This window comes from Chiloscyllium punctatum, chromosome 10 (genome assembly GCF_047496795.1).
Source record: "Chiloscyllium punctatum isolate Juve2018m chromosome 10, sChiPun1.3, whole genome shotgun sequence".
Taxonomy (NCBI): domain Eukaryota; kingdom Metazoa; phylum Chordata; class Chondrichthyes; order Orectolobiformes; family Hemiscylliidae; genus Chiloscyllium; species Chiloscyllium punctatum.
Genome location: NC_092748.1, coordinates 111,020,965 through 111,040,371, shown reverse-complemented (window position 1 = coordinate 111,040,371; position 19,407 = coordinate 111,020,965). Strand labels below are relative to the sequence as shown.

The window sequence follows — 19,407 nt, the reverse complement described above, 5'->3', positions numbered from 1 at the left end:
TGTGATGTGGTGTGATGTGACATGATGTGAAGTGGTGTAATGTGATGTGATGTGATGTGATGTGATGTGGTGTGATATGACGTGATGTGATGTGGTGTGATGTGATGTGGTGTGATATGATGTAATGTGATGTGACGTGATGTGATGTGATGTGATGTGGTGTAATGTGATGTGGTGTGATGTGACGTGATGTGATGTGGTGTAATGTGATGTGGTGTAATGTGATGTGGTGTGATGTGATGTGGTGTGATGTGATGTGGTGTAATGTGATGTGGTGTGATCTGATGTGGTGTAATGTGATGTGGTGTGATGTGATGTGGTGTAATGTGATGTGGTGTGATGTGACGTGATGTGATGTGGTGTGATGTGATGTGGTGTGATGTGACGTGATGTGATGTGGTGTAATGTGATGTGATGTGATGTGATGTAATGTGATGTGGTGTGATGTGGTGTAATGTGATGTGGTGTGATGTGACGGGATGTGATGTGGTGTAATGTGATGTGGTGTAATGTGATGTGGTTGATGTGACGGGATGTGATGTGGTGTAATGTGATGTGGTGTAATGTGATGTGGTGTGATGTGGTGTGATGTGACGTGATGTGGTGTAATGTGGTGTGATGTGACGTGATGTGATGTGGTGTAATGTGATGTGGTGTAATGTGATGTGGTGTGATGTGATGTGGTGTGATGTGATGTGGTGTAATGTGATGTGGTGTGATCTGATGTGGTGTAATGTGATGTGGTGTGATGTGATGTGGTGTAATGTGATGTGGTGTGATGTGACGTGATGTGATGTGGTGTAATGTGATGTGGTGTAATGTGATGTGGTGTGATGTGATGTGATGTGGTGTAATGTGATGTGGTGTGATGTGATGTGATGTGGTGTGATGTGATGTGGTGTGATGTGGTGTGATGTGATGTGATGTAATGTGATGTGATGTGATGTGACGTGATGTGATGTGGTGTAATGTGGTGTGGTGTGATGTGATGTGGTGTGGTGTGATGTGATGTGGTGTGATGTGGTGTGATGTGATGTGATGTAATGTGATGTGATGTGATGTGACGTGATGTGATGTGGTGTAATGTGGTGTGATGTGGTGTAATGTGATGTGGTGTGATGTGACGGGATGTGATGTGGTGTAATGTGATGTGGTGTAATGTGATGTGGTTGATGTGACGGGATGTGATGTGGTGTAATGTGATGTGTAATGTGATGTGGTGTGATGTGGTGTGATGTGGTGTGATGTGACGTGATGTGGTGTAATGTGGTGTGATGTGACGTGATGTGATGTGGTGTCATGTGATGTGGTGTAATGTGATGTGGTGTGATCTGATATGGTGTAATGTGATGTGGTGTGATTTGATGTGGTGTAATGTGATGTGGTGTGATGTGACGTGATGTGATGTGGTGTAATGTGATGTGGTGTAATGTGATGTGGTGTGATGTGATGTGGTGTGATGTGATGTGGTGTAATGTGATGTGGTGTGATCTGATGTGGTGTAATGTGATGTGGTGTGATGTGATGTGGTGTAATGTGATGTGGTGTAATGTGATGTGGTGTGATGTGATGTGGTGTGATGTGATGTGGTGTAATGTGATGTGGTGTGATCTGATATGGTGTAATGTGATGTGGTGTGATTTGATGTGGTGTAATGTGATGTGGTGTGATGTGACGTGATGTGATGTGGTGTGATGTGATGTGGTGTAATGTGATGTGGTGTAATGTGGTGTGATGTGACGGGATGTGATATGGTGTAATGTGACGTGATGTGGTGTAATGTGATGTGATGTGATGTAGTATAATGTGATGTGGTGTAATGTGATGTGATGTGGTGTGGTGCAATGTGATGTGGTGTAATGTAATGTGGTGTGATGTGATGTAATGTGGTGTGATGTAATGTAGTGTAATGTGATGTGGTGTGATGTGATGTGGTGTGATGTGATGTGACGTGAAACAGGATAAATTCCTCTTAAAGGCATTTTTCGTCATATACTGCAGCCTGTGGTGCATAGTAGTGACAGATGGAGTTTAATTTGGATAAATGCGAGGTTCTGCATTTTGGAAAATCAAATCAGAACAGGACTTATACATTTAATGTTAAATTCCTGAGGGTTGAAGCTTAACAAAGAGACATTGGAGTGTAGGTTCACAGATCCTTGAAAGTGGGATCGCAAGTAGATCTGATAGTGAAGAAGGCATTTGGTATGCTTTCCTTTATTGGTCAGAGTATTGAGTACAGGAGTTGGGAGGTAATGTTGCGGCTGTACAGGACATTGGTTAGGCCACTGTTGGAATATTGAGTGCAATTCTGGTCTCCTTCCTATTGGAAAGATGTTGTGAAACTTTAAAGGGTTCAGAAAAGATTTACAAAGATGTTGCCAGGGTTGGAGGATCTGAGCTATCGGGAGAGGCTGAACAGGCTGGGGCTGTTTTCCCTGGAGCGTCAGAGGCTGAGGGGTGACCTTATAGAGGTTTACACAATTATGAGGGGCATGGATACGATAAATAGACAAAGTCTTTTCCCTTCGCTGGGGGAGTCCAGAACTTGAGGGCATAGATTTAGGGTGAGAGGGGAAAGATATAAAAGGTGCAACATTTTCAAATAGAGAGTGGTGCGTGTATAGAATGAGTTGCCAGAGGAAGTGGTGGAGGCTGGTACAGTTAGAGCATTTCAAAGGTATCTGGACTGGTGTATGGAAAGAGGTAAAAACAATGACTGCAGATGCTGGAAACCAGATTCTGGATTAGTGGTGCTGGAAGAGCACAGCAGTTCAGGCAGCATCCAAGTAGCTTCGAAATCGACGTTTCGGGCAAAAGCCCTTCATCAGGAGGAAAGGAAAGGTTTAGAGGGGAATGGGCTAAGTGGCGGCAAATGGGACTAGCTTAGGTTAATCTATCTGGTTGGCATGGACGAGTTGGACCAAAGGGTCTGTTTCTGTGCTGTACATAAGACTCTAAGAGCTTGTCTGAAATGCCGGGACCCCAGCATTTGGAGCAACTTGGTGCAGTTTTTCTGGCGAGCCGGATTCAGCAGAATACACGATATACAAGTAAGAACAGGACAAAGTGCAACTCTAATCCAGAATGCTATTTTTTTTCAAAATGCATTATAAACAAAAGCAATTTAGCAAGTAAAGCCAAAGAAGGGAGATGTATTTCCACTTTGTGGGGAGGGTGGAATGCATTTCTACAAATTCCCTGTCGTTAATTTGTTTTATTTTTGTTTGTTAATGAAAGGCGAAAGGTAGGCATTTCCTTTCAGAGTTTCTTTAGAATCAGAGGATGGAGAGTGTAACAATGAAATGGGTGCAGAGGTGCCAATCCAACTGCTTCACATGTGGCGCCAGTGCATTTTGTTGGATTTCTAATCAGGAAGCTTTCTGCTGGGGGTTGGGGGAGGAGGAGAAGTTTAATTTCTGTTGTTGTTGTTGAAAGTAGCGCCCTGTGAGATTGGCTGCATTTTGTTTCCCAACTAATTAAGACAGCACCCCAGAATTTGTCACCATTCGGCCCTCGTAATTTGCTGCTAGCACTCCTCTTGAGAGCAGCTCAGTCAGAAGGGCCAAAGGATCCTTATATCCCAGGGTCCCAGGCTGCTGTGGTTTGTTGGACAGTGTCTGGAGACAACCAGCATCCTAGGGGAATCCAGTCAAGACTAGTACCTCTATTGCCAGAAGTATCTTCTTTTGGATGAGATTTTAAACCAAGATTGTTATTATTCTCAAAGTAAACTTTATTCTGAACATTTGTAAAAGTACTTTCATGCTTTGGTGGTTGTAAAAGATTCTGAGGAAGGATGTCTGGCTGTGGAGGGAGTGCAGTGAAGGTTTACCCCTGGGATAAAACAAAAATAGATATTGCCAGAGAAACTCAGCAAGTCTGCCAGCATTCCTGGTGAGAGAAACAGAGTTAGCGTTTCACTGATCCTTCTTTAGAACAGTCCTGGGATGGCAGGACTGACATATGAAGAGAGATTAGATTGGCTAGAGGTTTATTCACTGGACAAAAGTGAGGACTGCGGATGCTGGAGATCAGAGTCAAAGAGTGTGGTGCTGGAAAAGCACAGCAGGTCAGGCAGCAGCTGAGGAGCAGGAGACTCAAAGATTAAGGCAAAAGTCCTTCATCAGGAATCTGTTTCTGAAATCATTCCTGATGAAGGGCTTTTGCCCGAAACGTCGAGTCTGCTGCTTCTCAGATGCTGCCTGACCTGCTGTGCTTTTCCAGCGTCTCAATTATATTCACTGAGTTCAGAAGAATGGTGGTGAGGGGTATCTCATTGAAACCTATAAATTTCTAACAGTACGAGGCTTGGTAAACATAGGAAGGATGTTCCTGAAATCAACATGTCCAGAACCAGGGCGTCATAGACTAAGAGTGTGGGATGTAGGCCGTTGAGGACTGAGATAGAGAGAACTCTCTTCACCCAGAGAGTGGGGAGCCTGTGTAATTCTCCACTACAAAAACTGGTTGAGGCCAAAACATTGAATATTTTCAGGGGAAGAAGGTGCTAGAAGGTGCAATTCTGGTCTCTCTCCTATCGGAAGGATGTAGTGAAACTTGAAAGGGTTCAGAAAAGTTTTGCAAAGTTGTTGCCAGGGTTGGAGGGTTTGAGCTATAGGGAGAGGCTGAATAGGCTGGGGCTGTTTTCCCTGGAGTGTCGGAGGCTGAGGGGTGACCTTATAGAGGTTTATAAAATCATGAGGGGAATGGATAGAGTTGATAGACAAGGTTTTTTCCTGAGGTGGGGGAGTCCAGAACTAGAGGGCATAGGTTTAAGGTGAGGAGGGAAAGACATAAAAGGGACCTAAGGGGCAACTTTTTCACACAGAGGGAGGTGCGTGTATGGAATGATATGCCAGAGGAAGTGGTGGAGACTGGTACAATTACAATGTTTAAAAGTTATCTGGATGGGTATATGAACAGGGAGGGTTTGGAGGGATATGGGCCAAGTGCTGGCAAAAGGGACTAGATTAGGTTAGGACATCTGGTCGGCATGGATGAGTTGGACCGAATGGTCTGTTTCCATGTTGTACATCTCTATGACTGTGTTGTTTTTAGGGCTAAAGGAATCAAAGGGTATGGGGAGAGGCAGGAACAGGCTGTTATAGAGTCATAGTCATACAGCAGGGAAACAGACCCCTCGGTCCAACCAGTCCATACTGAACATCATCCCAAACTAAACTAGTCCCATCTGCCTGCTCCTGGCCCATATCCCTCCAAACCTTTCCTAATCATGTATCCACCACCCAAATGTCTTTTAAACATTAGAATTGTTTAGGAATCCTCAAGAAGTTCATTCCACATGCAAATCACCTTCTGTGTAAAATATTTACCTCTTATGTCTTTTCAAAGTCTCTCTCATCTCATTTAAAAATGTGCACCGTCTTGAAATTCCCTATCTTAGGGAAAAGACAACTACCATCAACCCGATCTATATCTCTCATGATTTTGTAAACCTCTACAAAGTCACCTTTCAATCTCCTATCCTCCCAGCCTATCCAGCCTTTCTTTATAACTCCAACCTTCCATACCCAGCAACATCCTGGTAAATCTCTTCAGAACCTTGTCTACCTTAATAATATCCTTACTGTAAATGGGTGACCAGAACTGGACACAGTATTCCAGAAGAGGCCTCACCAATGTCCTGCACAACCTCACAATAACGTCCCAACGCCAATACTCAAAGGACTTGAGCAATGAAGGTAAGCATGACAAATGCCTTTTTATATTGACCCTGTCTATATGTAACGCACACATCAGTGAATTATGCACCTATATCCTTAGGTCCTTCTGTTCTACAACTCTACCCAAGGCCCTATTTTAATTGTATAAGCCCTATTCTTGTTTGTTGTACCAAAATGCAATTTATCCAGATTGAACTACATCTGAGGATTGATGGGGCTAAATGGCCTGTTTCCACTCTGTAGGGAATCTAGTCTAACCTCATTACGGTATTAATCTGACACCAAAAAAATCTAAGAATGTTGAATGTTTCAATCAGGTCACCTCTCATTCTTCGGTATTCCAATGATTTCAGGCTCAGCCTCTCCTCATATGCCAGTCCTTCCATACCAGGTATCCAGCCTTCTCTGGACTGCCTTTAATCCTTAAATAAGGGCCCCAGAACCATTCACAGTTGTCCAGGTGAAGTTTGACTAATGCCTTGTATAGTTTTAGCAAAACCTTCCTACTCCATTCCCTTTGAAATAAAAGCCAAAATCACATTTGCCTTCCCTGGTACCCGCTGAACTTGGATGTTAGCTTTTTGTAATACATGGGCAAGGACTCCCGGATCCCTTTGTCCTGTAGCTTTTTGCATTTGATGCTAAACAATCATCTCTTTAGAGTCTCAGACCCTCCTCCAGTACTTCTATCACCCCATTATAAATCTTGAAAACAAAATATTTCAGCCAAGTGCAGTGTTGCCAAAGAAGAGGAGTGTCATTTAACCCATTCAGTAAGATTGGGGTTGATCTGTGATTTAACCCCTTTAGAACATAGAACATAGAACAGTACAGCACAGAATAGGCCCTTCAGCCCACGATGTTGTGCCGACCATTGATCCTCATGTAAGGTAAACCTAATGTACTAACCCTCAAATTTCTGTGACCATATGCATGTCCAGCAGCCTTTATACTTGATTCTTTCAAATGTTACCCATCCAAAATTATCCTTGAACTGTGTGGCTTGCTGATCCCATTCAGAGTCAGCCACTTGCTGTGGGGCAGGCAATGGCCTGGTGGTCTTATCACTGGCCTGGATGGATCCGAACCCAGAGAGACCCAGGTTCAAATCCCAGTAGGTGATGGAATATGAATGTAACAAAAGTAAAATCTGGAATTAAGAGTCTGAGGATGACCGTGAATCTATTATTGGAAAACCCATCTGGTTCACTAATGTCCTTTAGGGACAGAAACTGCCATCCTTACCTGGTCTGGCCTCCATGTGACTCCAGACCCACAGCAAAGTGGTTGATTTCTGGGCAATTAGAGATGGGCAATAAATGGACCAATCCCATGAATGAATCTTAAAGAAGGCTGGACCATAGAAGATTTCCTTCCCTAAAAGATGTATGTGAGACAAGCTTCCAATTTTTACTAATGAGATTCAAATGCCCAAAGCTGAGGGGATGGAATTTGGACTCACATTCCCAGAGTGGTAAATCAGGCCTCTGATTTGCTAGCACAGTGACAGTACCAATACACTACCGTCTCACTCACGTGTAGATCGCTGTCCCATGTCTGTTAACACCCTTTGGCTAATAAAAGAAAATTATTAACAAGAGCAGAAATTCCTGGAAAATCTCTGCAGGTCTGGCAGCATCTGTGGAGAGAAATCAGATTTAAATGTTTCAGGTCGAGTGACCCTTTGTTCTGAATATTTTTTTCTGAGGAAGGGTCATGGGACTCAAAATGTTAACTCAGAAAGTATTGAAATGCACTGCTCTCTCACTGACTGGAGTGTTGGTCTCGATTTTCCTTTCACTCTAGTCCCTATGAGATGGACAACATTGGCCAAGTCACATGAGTATTTCCCAAGTGTGATGGTAGTGTCCTTGTCGATGAGTTGGCATGTCTTGCAGCGGTTGTGGTCGATGTTGTCCTGAAGGCTGGGTAGTTTGACGTAATCCCCAGAAATGGAAACAGAGTCGTTAAGGAAGGGAAGGGAGGAGTCAGAGTTGGACCAGGTCACAATGTGGTTGCCTCTACATTGGGAAATGGAGCTTAGACTGGGTGACTGCTTTGCAGTACAACTACGTTCTGCCCTCAAATTTAACACTGAACTTCAAGTTGCCTGTCACTTTAACACCCCACCCTGTTCCCTGGCCAACATCCTGGTCTCAGGCTTGCTGCAGTGCTCCAGCAAAGCTCAGCGCAGGCTGGAAGAACAGCATCTCATTTTCTGCTTCTGGACTCAGTATCAAATTCAATAATTTTAGGGTCTGAGCACCTTCTCCCATGTCCTTTACCCACTCCACACAGACCAGGACTTGTCATCATGTGGACTGCTACCACAAACAACCCCACTGTCAGCCACTAATAGCCCCATTAGCAGCTGTCTATTCTCCCAGGCTGACCTTTCCCCATTCCTTGGTCTGCTCAACTGTTCTTCTGTCTCTCTGGGCTCCATCTCCATCTATCGCTTATTCCTTCGCCCTCCCCCACCCCATCTTCAGCACATCCACCAACCTTTTCTCAGTTGTCATGAGTTCTGAAGAAGGGTCACTAGACCTGAACTGTTAACTCTGCTTTCTCTCCCCAGATGCTGCCAAACCTGCTCAGTCTTCCCAGCAATTTCAGATTTTGTTTCTGATTTCCAGCATCTGCGGTTGTTTGGTTTCCAGATCGCAATCTTATCTGGAGCCTGCACATATTATGATGAAACGTTTCTGTGTATATATTCACCTAATTTTGAGAGTTTCAACTTTTAAAATAGTGGCATTTGGGGTGGGTTCCCTTTCTGAATTGTTTGAACAAATAACTAGGTCAGATAGTCATTCTGGAACAGTAACCTCATCAAGAATGTTAGAGAGCAGGGACTTCATGAAATGTTGGTGGAACATTGCTTTACTGCTGTAGTTTATGGCAGGTGGGTATACAGTGAGAGCTGTTGGTTTGATTTTGGTTCAGAATAATCATGGAATCATGTTAGCTTTGTAACCCTAGCAATTAAAAGTTTTTGGGCAGGCTGGGAAAACCTGACAGCGGTCAGAAAGAAGACAATTTTAAGAGAATGTGTTGGTACAGGCTTGGAGGGCCTAAGGACCTGTTCCTGTGCTGTATTGCTCTTTGTTCTTTAAATATAGTTTCTCTTCTAGAAGAGAGGTATAGACTAGTTTAGGAAAAGCACAGTTACCTCAGTAGAAAAGTTTAGTTTGTGCACCTTCCAGACCAGAAGTGTTTGGTTAGAAATTTGTAGGTTATAAGAAGCTGAGAGAATCTAAGCTCTCAATTGTGAGAGTATTCAGGTAAGAAGACTTACTTAAGAACTGGGAGCAGGAGTAGGCCATCTGGCCCCTCGAGCCTGCTCCACCATTCAGTAAGATCATGGCTAATCTTTTCATGGCCTCAGCTCCACTTACTTGCCCTCTCACTGTAACCCTTAATTCCTTTATTGTTAAAAAAAATTATCTTAGTTTTAAAAATATTTACTGAAGCAGCATCAACTACTTCCCTAGGCAGGGAATTCTAGAGATTTACAACCCTCTGGGTGAAGAGGTTGCTTCTCAATTCCGTCCGAAATCTGCTTCCTCTCATTCTAAGGCCATACCCCCTTGTCCTAGTTTCACCCACCAGTAGAATCATCCTCTCGACTTCTATCTTATCTATTCCCTTTGTAGTTTTATATGTTTCTATAAGATCCCCCCTCATATTCAAATGAATATAATCCCAGTCTACTCAGTCTCTCCACATAAGCCAACTCCCTCAACTCCAGAATCAACCTGGTAAGACTTCATAGTTCATGGAAAGAACTGGGGGGAGACAATTACATTGAGGGATAATTTTGCCAGAGTTGTATCACTGTAAAGTAATAGTGTTAGGGATCACATGAGACTGGGTTTTACTGTGCATTTTAACATCTTTCAAACTTCATTTTACACAGAGATGGCTTTTATTCTCTTGTTCAAACAACCTCCCCAGCTGCATATGACAAAGCTCCAGTGAGTGACCACCCCATTAACTAAAATGAAGAAAAATATCAGTCAAGCCAGATTTAGTTCTGGGATCTGACATATCCAGTCGGGCCATCAGTTAGGATCATCGCAACATCCAGGTCACTTAGCTCAGCATTTGGAATCTTAAAGGACTTGTCAGGGTAGATGCGGAGAAGATGTTTCCCCGGGTGGGAGAGTCTAGAACCAGAGGGAATCAACTCAGAATGAGGGGCCACACATTTAAGACCCAGAGTTGAGGAGGAATTTATTTTCTGAGGATTACTGAGTCTGTGGAATTCTTACTGCATTGGCTATCGAGGCTGGATCATCCAGTATATTCAAGGCTGAGATAGAGAGATTTTTAATCAGTAAGGGAATCAAGGAGAAGAACAGGAAAGTGGATCTGGGTGTTATCAGATCAGCTCTGATTTCACTGAATGGCTGAATAAACTTGATGGCCAATTTCTACTCTTACGTCTTCTGGTTGTTCAGAGATGGGGTGAGATGCTGTTGTTGGTATCGGAAAGGGACGAGTATTTGAGGCCTCATAGAGTCATGGAGATTGACAGCACAAACACAGGCACTTTGGTCCATCACATCAGCACCACTCAGAAACAAACCACCCAACAATTCCAATTCTGGTGCTAATTCTCTGCTGTTACACGCTGGTTGTTGTTTCAGAGAAGGAGAGCAGTGGCTCAGGATGAGGAAAGTGCTGAAACAGCGCATCATGAAGCCCAAGGATGTAGCCATGTTTTCAGAAGATGTAACCAATGTCATTGCGGACTTGATCAAAAGGGTGAAGTACAAGGAGGCTCAGGAAGGTGCCTCGGAGACTATAACCGATGTCAACAACTTGTTCTACAAGTTCGCAATGGAAATTAAGACTCTATTCCTTTGGCCTTTGGAAAGCCCTTCATTCCTGTAGAAGGGCTCATGCCCGAAACGTCGATTGTCCTGCTCCTTGGATGCTGCCTGACCTGCTGCGCTTTTCCAGCAACACACTTTCAGCTTTGGAAAGTGTTGCCCAGTTAGTCTAGAACGAGAACAAAAAACAAGCTGGAGAAACTCAGCAGGTCTGGCTACATCTGTTTAGAGAGAGGAACAGAGTTAATGTTTCACATCTGATATGGTTCTTCTTCAGAACAGAAATGTAGAGACGAAGAGCAGGAGTATCAGCCCCTCAATCCTGGTTTGCCATTCAGTATGATCATGTCCGATCCTCTGTCTCAATACCATTCTAACCAGGGGAAATATCCTTCCTAACTTAGTATGTCCAGCCCTGTTAGAATTTTACACATCTCATTCAGATCCTCTCTCATCCTCCTAAACTCTAATGAATATGGGACCAGTTGAACCAATCTCCTCATGGGTCAGTCCTGCTGTCCCTGGTATCGTTCTAGAGAATCTCCACTGCACCCCCCCCCCCTACAGTAAGTGTAACCTTTATTAGGAAAAAGTTTAAAACCACATAACACCAGGTTATAGTCCAACAGGTTTAATTGGAAACACTAGCTTTCAAGTGCTGCTCCTTCTTGAGGAAGCTAGCTGATAATGGATCGGTGCTCCGAAAGTTAGTGCTTCTTTTTCATGAACCGAAGCTGACTTTGTCCAATCCCGTTAGAACTTTCCAAATACTTTGTTATCACATTTTTTTGATAGATTCTACTATATTCCCCATGACTGATGTTAGGTTAACTGGTCTGATGTTATTTCCTTCATGTCTTAGATAGCGAGATTCCAATATTGTGTTGGAAATACTGAGTTTGGTTCTCTCATCCAAGGAGAAAGTGAGGACTGCAGATGCTGGAGATCAGAGCTGAAAAATGTGTTGCTGGAAAAGCACAGCAGGTCAGGCAGCATCCAAGGAACAGGAAAATCGACATTTCGGGCTTGAGCCATTCCTGAAGAAGGGATCATGCCCGAAACGTCGATTCTCTCACCCAAGTCGTTGATATAAATATCTGAATGGCTGGGTCCCAAGCACCAATCTTTATGGTTTTCCACCAGTTACTGCCTGCCAGTAGGAAAAAGAACTATTTATTCCCACTCTCTATTTCCTGTCAATCAAATTATCAGTATATTACCCCCCATCTTATGTATTTTAACTTATCAAAAGCTTTCTAAATATCTAAATATGCCATATCCACTATTTCTCCCTTATTTGCTATACCAGTTACATCCTCAAATATCTCCAGTAGATTTATTAAGCATGATTTCTTTTTCATGGCTTTGTCCAATCCCGTTAGAACTTTCCAAATATTTTGTTATCACATCTTTTTGATAGATTCCACTATATTCCCCATGACTGATGTTAGCTTAACTGGTCTGATGTTGTTTCCTTCACATCTTAGATAGCGAGATTGCACTTGCCACCCTCCAACTTGTAGGAATTGCTCCAGAGTCTATCATATTTGAACAATGACTACCCAATGTATCAAATAATTCCAAGTCTACTTCCATTAATACTTTAGGATGTAGATTTTCTAATATGTATATCCACACTGACTGTGGCACCAGCCAGCACAGAATCAGTCCCCTATACTGAGAAGATTCTAAATCACCTGGTTATATTTTTTGGAATGCAGATTATTAGTCCCTGTGGATTTATCAGCATTTAATTGCCCCATCTCCATTTTCATACTAACATTGATTTCCTTCAATTCAACCCCTTTTAGTTCACTAACATTTCTTAGAGGTTATCTATGTCCTCTTTTGTGATGACAGGACCGAGATGTATGTTCAATTATTCACCGTTTCTTTGTTCCCCATTGTACTTTCACTGGCTTCTGACTGTAAATACCTTTGTATTTAGTAATCGTTTTCTCTTCACATGTTTATGGAAGCTTTTATGATTAGTTTCTATATCCCTTATAATTTTACTAACATACTCTGCTTGATCAGACTTTTTGCTAAATACTAAAATGATCCCAATCCTCAAGTTTGTTGCTTTTTCTAGAAAAGTTTGTATGACTCCTCCTTGGATCTAATACAAATAAATTAATTTATTTTGTAAGCAATGCTTGAACAACCTTTTCTCATTTATTTTTGTGCCAGTTTAGATTAATTTTTTTGAAGTAACTCATGCACATATCTCTGAAATCTGAGCCATTGTCATTTAGTAAGTTTCCCTATTCCTTCCTTGCCAATTCATACCTGATCGTTCCCTTTATTTAGGTGCAGGACCCTAGTTTGAGCTTCAACAGCTTCCCTAGAATTCTATCATATTATGGTCATTGTGTTCCCTAAGGAACAAGATTGTTAATTAATCCTTTCTTCTTGTATAATACCCAGTCTAGCTGATCTGTTCTCTGCTTCATTCCTCAGCAGATGAGTCTAAAGCAAACCAACATGTACACACTTTAGGAAATTTTCTTCGACTATTATTGCTAGTTTGTTTTTTTTTCCAATCTACATGTGGAGTCACCTATGATTACAGTTGTCCCCTTTTGCATTCTCAGATTTCTCATTTAATGCCTTCTCTTATGTCTCCACTACTATTTGGGAACCAAAGGCAATCCCCAACAACATTTTCTGTGCCTTGGCATGTTTCATCCCCACCTATACAGATTCCGTTTAATGATTTTCCAAGCCAATATCTTTCCTCTCAATTGCATTGTTTAATCCTTTACTAACATTGATATCCCCACCTCCTCTTCTCTTTTTATCTGTCTTTCCAAAAAGTTCAGTTCCCATCCTTGGTCACCCTGCAGCCATGTCTCTGTAATCACCATTATATCATAACCATTTCTACCTGTATGCATCACTAATTAATCTACTTTATTGCGAATGCACCACACATTAAGTCACAGATCCTTTACACTTGTCTTTATCACCTTGTGAGTGATTTTAGCTTTATTCTACACTATGGCACCATTTATTTCTTGCTCCTGTTTTCTCTGGCTTCTGCCTGTTGTTTTATCCTTGTTTCTGTCTTCCTGCTCAGGTTCCCATCCTCCCATCATGCTAGTCTAATCCATCCCAAATAGCATTAGGAAACAGGTAAGAATTAAACTGATTATAGCTTCTGGATTAGATTGTGGTGAAGATTGTCAATGAGAGACAGAGAAAATACCTGCAACCATACTTTTATTCACATATAACAAGTGAATTCATTCTAAGTTACGGTGCAAGAGCATTTAGCCCATTGTGACTGTGCTAACTACTTGAAAGAGCTGTCCAATTATTCCCACACCTTGGTGTCAATTCGAATTCCAGTAGCTAATTCTGGACTGACCCCAACTTTTTGTTAAAAGCTTTTGGCATAGTCAAATCAAGGCCACACTTACCCAGGAGTCAAAATTGAGATCTCATAGGATCCAATTAATGAAACAAGACAATATTCTATCTTGACCTTCTTGTAATAGCTGAGGTGGAGACTTTAAGGTGGAGGCAGAGTGAATATTCAGGAATTACCTCGCATTGTAGGTCAACCTTCGACAAGTGGACTGCAGTGGTGCAAGAAGGCAGATCACCACCACCTTCTCAAGGGTAATAATTGCTGGCCCAGCCAGCGATGCCCACAGCCCACAAAATGAAGAAATAAATTAAAACATCTACAACAGATACTCCAGTCTAGGAATCTATGGAGTGGCTCTATACAGAAGCAATTGTCGCAGGCTGGATACTCTCCACGCTTGTGAGAAGTCAAGATTCTCACTCTCCTTTCTATGCTCAGGTGTTGCCACAATCCTTTTTGAAACTCGGCTCAGCTGCTTGGAAAACCAGGCCCACCAAGAAACCAGGGACTGCATGGACGTCCTGGAGCTCCCTGGAGCTCATGTTCCGCACCTTCAAAGCCACAATGTACACAGACGCCATTCCCACGTGGCTGCGGCCTTTCATCCCCCAACCTTGGAATGAGTCCTGACGGTCCTGGGATGGGCTTTTCAGATTCAGTAAGCAACTCCAGGGCATCCAAAGGAACAGGGCAGTAAAGCATCAGTGTCATCACGAGTGCTTACTGAATCGGAAGAGCCCATCCCAGGACCGTCAGGACTCATTCCAAGGTTGGGGGATGAAAGGCCACAGTCACTTGGGAATATCGCCTGCATGCATTGTGGCCTTGAAGGTGCGGAGCATGAGCTGTTCCTTTGGGTATGAAGGTCGATAAGAGTTCAGAAGGTGGAGGGGAGATTTAATAGAAACTTACAAAATAATGCATGGCTTAGAAAGGGTGGACGCTGGGAAGTTGTTTCCGTCAGGCGGGGAAACTAGGACCCATGGGCACTGCCTTAGAAGTAGAGGAGGTCAATGTAGAACAGAAATGAGGAGGCATTTCTTCAGCCAGAGCATGGTGGGCCTGTGGAATTCACTGCCATGGAGCACAGTGGAGGCCAGGACGTTAAATGTCTTCAAGGCAGAGACTGATAAATACTTAATCTCACAAGGAATTAAGGGATACGGGAGAGTGCGGGTAAGTGATGTTGAAATGCCCATCAGCCACAATGGGCCAAATGGCCTTACTTCCACTCTTATGTCTTAATATTGAGAATTGGTTCTGCCATACCCTGGAAGGAGGAGACTTTGGGACCAGTTTTGGGCAACTTCAAGGCAGAGATAGACAGACTTTAATCAGTAAAAGAATCAAGGGTTAGAGGGAAAAGGCAGGAAAGTGGAGCTGAGGATTATCTGATTGGCCATGGTCTCATTGAATAGCAGAACAAACTTGATAGGCAAAAGGGTCTACTTTTGCTCCTATGTCTTAGAATCTTCAGTGTTCATGTTAGGAATAGGAGCTGGAATTGCCATTCAGTTCTTTCTGCCAATTAGGAAGGTCTGACCTACTGAGCTATCTCAGCTCGACTTTTACACTTCTAGCAAACCAATATTTTATCAAATTTAGCCCTCAGTATTGTTGATGGGTGAGCGTTTTCAGTTCTCTGGACCACAGAATGTCAAACATTCACAGCCCATCTCAGTGAGGGAGTTCCTTCACATCTCAGTCCTCAATGGCCAATTCCTTGTTCTGTAGTAGACGCTGTCATTCTTCCCTGGAGTACCTCAATGGAAATCAAGACTCACAATCCTAGAGCCATCCCAAAAGTTAACAATATTATTAACATTGCAAAGATTTATCTGTCAGATTGACCCTGGTTAACAGGACACACAGACCAGGTTACTGTACTTAACAAGAATTGTTTATTCCAAATAAATAGATTCCAACTATGACTCTACCTGTTAAAACTCTAACCCCTTTCTGAAACATAGAACCACAGAAAATAGTAGCAGGAGTAGGCCATTCAGCCCTCTAAGTTGCTCCATGATTCAATTTGATCATGGCTGATCAGCCCATTTAGCACCGACATCTCACTTTCTCCTCATACCCTTTGATCCATTTTGTCCTAAGATTTCCAGAGATACACTGGCATATTTTTTTTAAAAAGCATTGGTGTTACGGGTGGAGGGGAAAGAAGTACTGAGGAAGAAGTTCAATGTCACCAGAACCTTGGATTCGATCCTTTTTGTTTCCTAACTCCTTGGTTTCCTGATCTTCTCCTTCAGGTTTCATTACTTCTTCACAGGAGGCACAGAGCATCTGGTTCACAAGTGATAAAGTCTCTGATTATCAGTTAGTAGTAATACCTTACAGCAACCTGATGGGAAGAAATAATTGGTTTTCTTTGGTTTCAGCTATTTCCATTGGGGGAAAGAGAGAGCGTCAAGTGTCTGCCCCTCCAGAGGTCACTGCATTGTTCTCTAAGTGTACAAATATTTTATCAAACATTGCCTCCAGTGTCATTGATGAGGAAATATTTACAGCTCTCTGGGCTGGAGAATCAGAAAGATTCACAGCCCATTAGAGTGAAGAAGTTCCTTTACATCTCAGGAGCCAATCAGAGCTGTCATAAGGCTTTGGTATCCACAACTGATCATAATTCCACAAACCAATCAGCAACCTGTTGCTAGCCAAACTCACTTTGTGGACACACCCCATTTCTGGGCAGTCTCCTCTGATACCTTACTCCATTTCTTACATAGCTGTGTAAACACAACTTGCAATGAGATTCAGTAACTATCTTGTTAAAATTACAGCACTTCCTCAGTCCTGAGTTGTGAAGCAGTCCTTTTTCCAATTCAGTTCACAATTGAAACAAAGCAAAATAAAAAAAAACAACAGCCTTTACCATACTAGAAAGGCAAAATGTGGCTCTTACAATATTCTAAGAATAATACTGAAGACTTGTGCACCAGACATCCCTAGCCAAGCTCTTCCAGTACAGTCACAACACTGCTGTCTACCCGAGAATGTGAAACATTGCCTCCATATGTCCTAGATACAAAAAGCTAGGACAAACCCAACCCAGCCAATCTGTTTATTCTTCAATGCCACAAAATGATGGAAGAGATTGTCGACAGAGCTATCAAGCAGCACTTGTTCAGTAATAACCGGCTTACTGCTACTCTGTTTGTGCTGCACCTGATGTCATTATAACTTTGATCCAAATGTCAACAAAAGAACTGAAAATAGAGTGTCCACCCTTGACATCGAGGTCCCAATTAATTGAATGTGGCATCAAGGAGCCCAAGGAAAACTTGAGTCAATGGGAATCAATGGAAAATAATTTGCTGCTTAGCGTCATACCCGGCACAAAAGAGGTGCTTATTGTTTTTGAAGGTCAACTATCTCAGCTCCAGGGCATCGCCACAGGAGGCCATGAGGGTAATGTCCTAGGCCCAACCATCTTTTCCTGCTTCATCAATAACCTTCCTGTTATCATAAGATCATATATAAATATGTAAATTAGCACGCTGAGCTGAAAGATTTGTTTTCAGATGTTTCGTCACCGTGCTAGGTAACATCATCAGTGAGAGTCTCTGGTGAAGTCCTCGTAGTATGTCCCACTTGTCTATTTATAGGTCTTGGTTTCTTAAGGTGGGTGATGTCATTTCTGGTTCTTTGTTTCAAGGGAAGGTAGATAGGGATTTAAATCGATGTGTTTATTGATGGAGTTCTGGTTAGAATGCCATGCCTCTAAGAATTCTCGTGCAGGTCTTTGTTTCACTTGTCCTAGAGTGTGTGCTTCAAACATCTGAAACACAAAAGGAATTGGGAGACTTAGTTCAAGATTCTCTTCAGGTAAATATGCAGCTGGCAGGAAGGAAGGAAAATGCAATGTTAGCATCCATTTCGAGAGGGCTAGAATACAAGGGCAGAGATGTACTGCTGAGACTGTATAAAGCTCTGATCAGGCCACATTTGGAATGTAATAAGCAGTTTTCAGCCCCCTATCTAAAGAAGGATGTACTATCATTGGATGGGGTCACTGCATTGTTCTCTAAGTGTACAAATATTTTATCAAACATTGCCTCCAGTGTCATTGATGAGGAAATATTTACAGCTCTCTGGGCTGGAGAATCAGAAAGATTCACAGCCCATTAGAGTGAAGAAGTTCCTTTACATCTCAGGAGCCAATCAGAGCTGTCATAAGGCTTTGGTATCCACAACTGATCATAATTCCACAAACCAATCAGCAACCTGTTGCTAGCCAAACTCACTTTGTGGACACACCCCATTTCTGGGCAGTCTCCTCTGATACCTTACTCCATTTCTTACATAGCTGTGTAAACACAACTTGCAATGAGATTCAGTAACTATCTTGTTAAAATTACAGCACTTCCTCAGTCCTGAGTTGTGAAGCAGTCCTTTTTCCAATTCAGTTCACAATTGAAACAAAGCAAAATAAAAAAAAACAACAGCCTTTACCATACTAGAAAGGCAAAATGTGGCTCTTACAATATTCTAAGAATAATACTGAAGACTTGTGCACCAGACATCCCTAGCCAAGCTCTTCCAGTACAGTCACAACACTGCTGTCTACCCGAGAATGTGAAACATTGCCTCCATATGTCCTAGATACAAAAAGCTAGGACAAACCCAACCCAGCCAATCTGTTTATTCTTCAATGCCACAAAATGATGGAAGAGATTGTCGACAGAGCTATCAAGCAGCACTTGTTCAGTAATAACCGGCTTACTGCTACTCTGTTTGTGCTGCACCTGATGTCATTATAACTTTGATCCAAATGTCAACAAAAGAACTGAAAATAGAGTGTCCACCCTTGACATCGAGGTCCCAATTAATTGAATGTGGCATCAAGGAGCCCAAGGAAAACTTGAGTCAATGGGAATCAATGGAAAATAATTTGCTGCTTAGCGTCATACCCGGCACAAAAGAGGTGCTTATTGTTTTTGAAGGTCAACTATCTCAGCTCCAGGGCATCGCCACAGGAGGTCATGAGGGTAATGTCCTAGGCCCAACCATCTTTTCCTGCTTCATCAATAACCTTCCTGTTATCATAAGATCATATATAAATATGTAAATTAGCACGCTGAGCTGAAAGATTTGTTTTCAGATGTTTCGTCACCGTGCTAGGTAACATCATCAGTGAGAGTCTCTGGTGAAGTCCTCGTAGTATGTCCCACTTGTCTATTTATAGGTCTTGGTTTCTTAAGGTGGGTGATGTCATTTCTGGTTCTTTGTTTCAAGGGAAGGTAGATAGGGATTTAAATCGATGTGTTTATTGATGGAGTTCTGGTTAGAATGCCATGCCTCTAAGAATTCTCGTGCAGGTCTTTGTTTCACTTGTCCTAGAGTGTGTGCTTCAAACATCTGAAACACAAAAGGAATTGGGAGACTTAGTTCAAGATTCTCTTCAGGTAAATATGCAGCTGGCAGGAAGGAAGGAAAATGCAATGTTAGCATCCATTTCGAGAGGGCTAGAATACAAGGGCAGAGATGTACTGCT

General features: G+C 42.5%; 1 protein-coding gene across 1 annotated transcript in view; it reads left to right on the top strand.

Annotated features, from left to right (window-relative positions):
• Nucleotides 1–10,346: 10,346 nt before the first annotated feature.
• LOC140481823 (cytochrome P450 27C1-like) overlaps nt 10,347–19,407 on the top strand; it is a 29,478-nt gene continuing 20,417 nt past the window's right edge. Inside the window, 3 exon segments of the mRNA XM_072578350.1 lie at nt 10,347–10,539; nt 14,337–14,422; nt 14,424–14,556. Coding sequence (XP_072434451.1) covers nt 10,362–10,539; nt 14,337–14,422; nt 14,424–14,556 — 397 coding nt within the window. The 5' untranslated portion in view covers nt 10,347–10,361.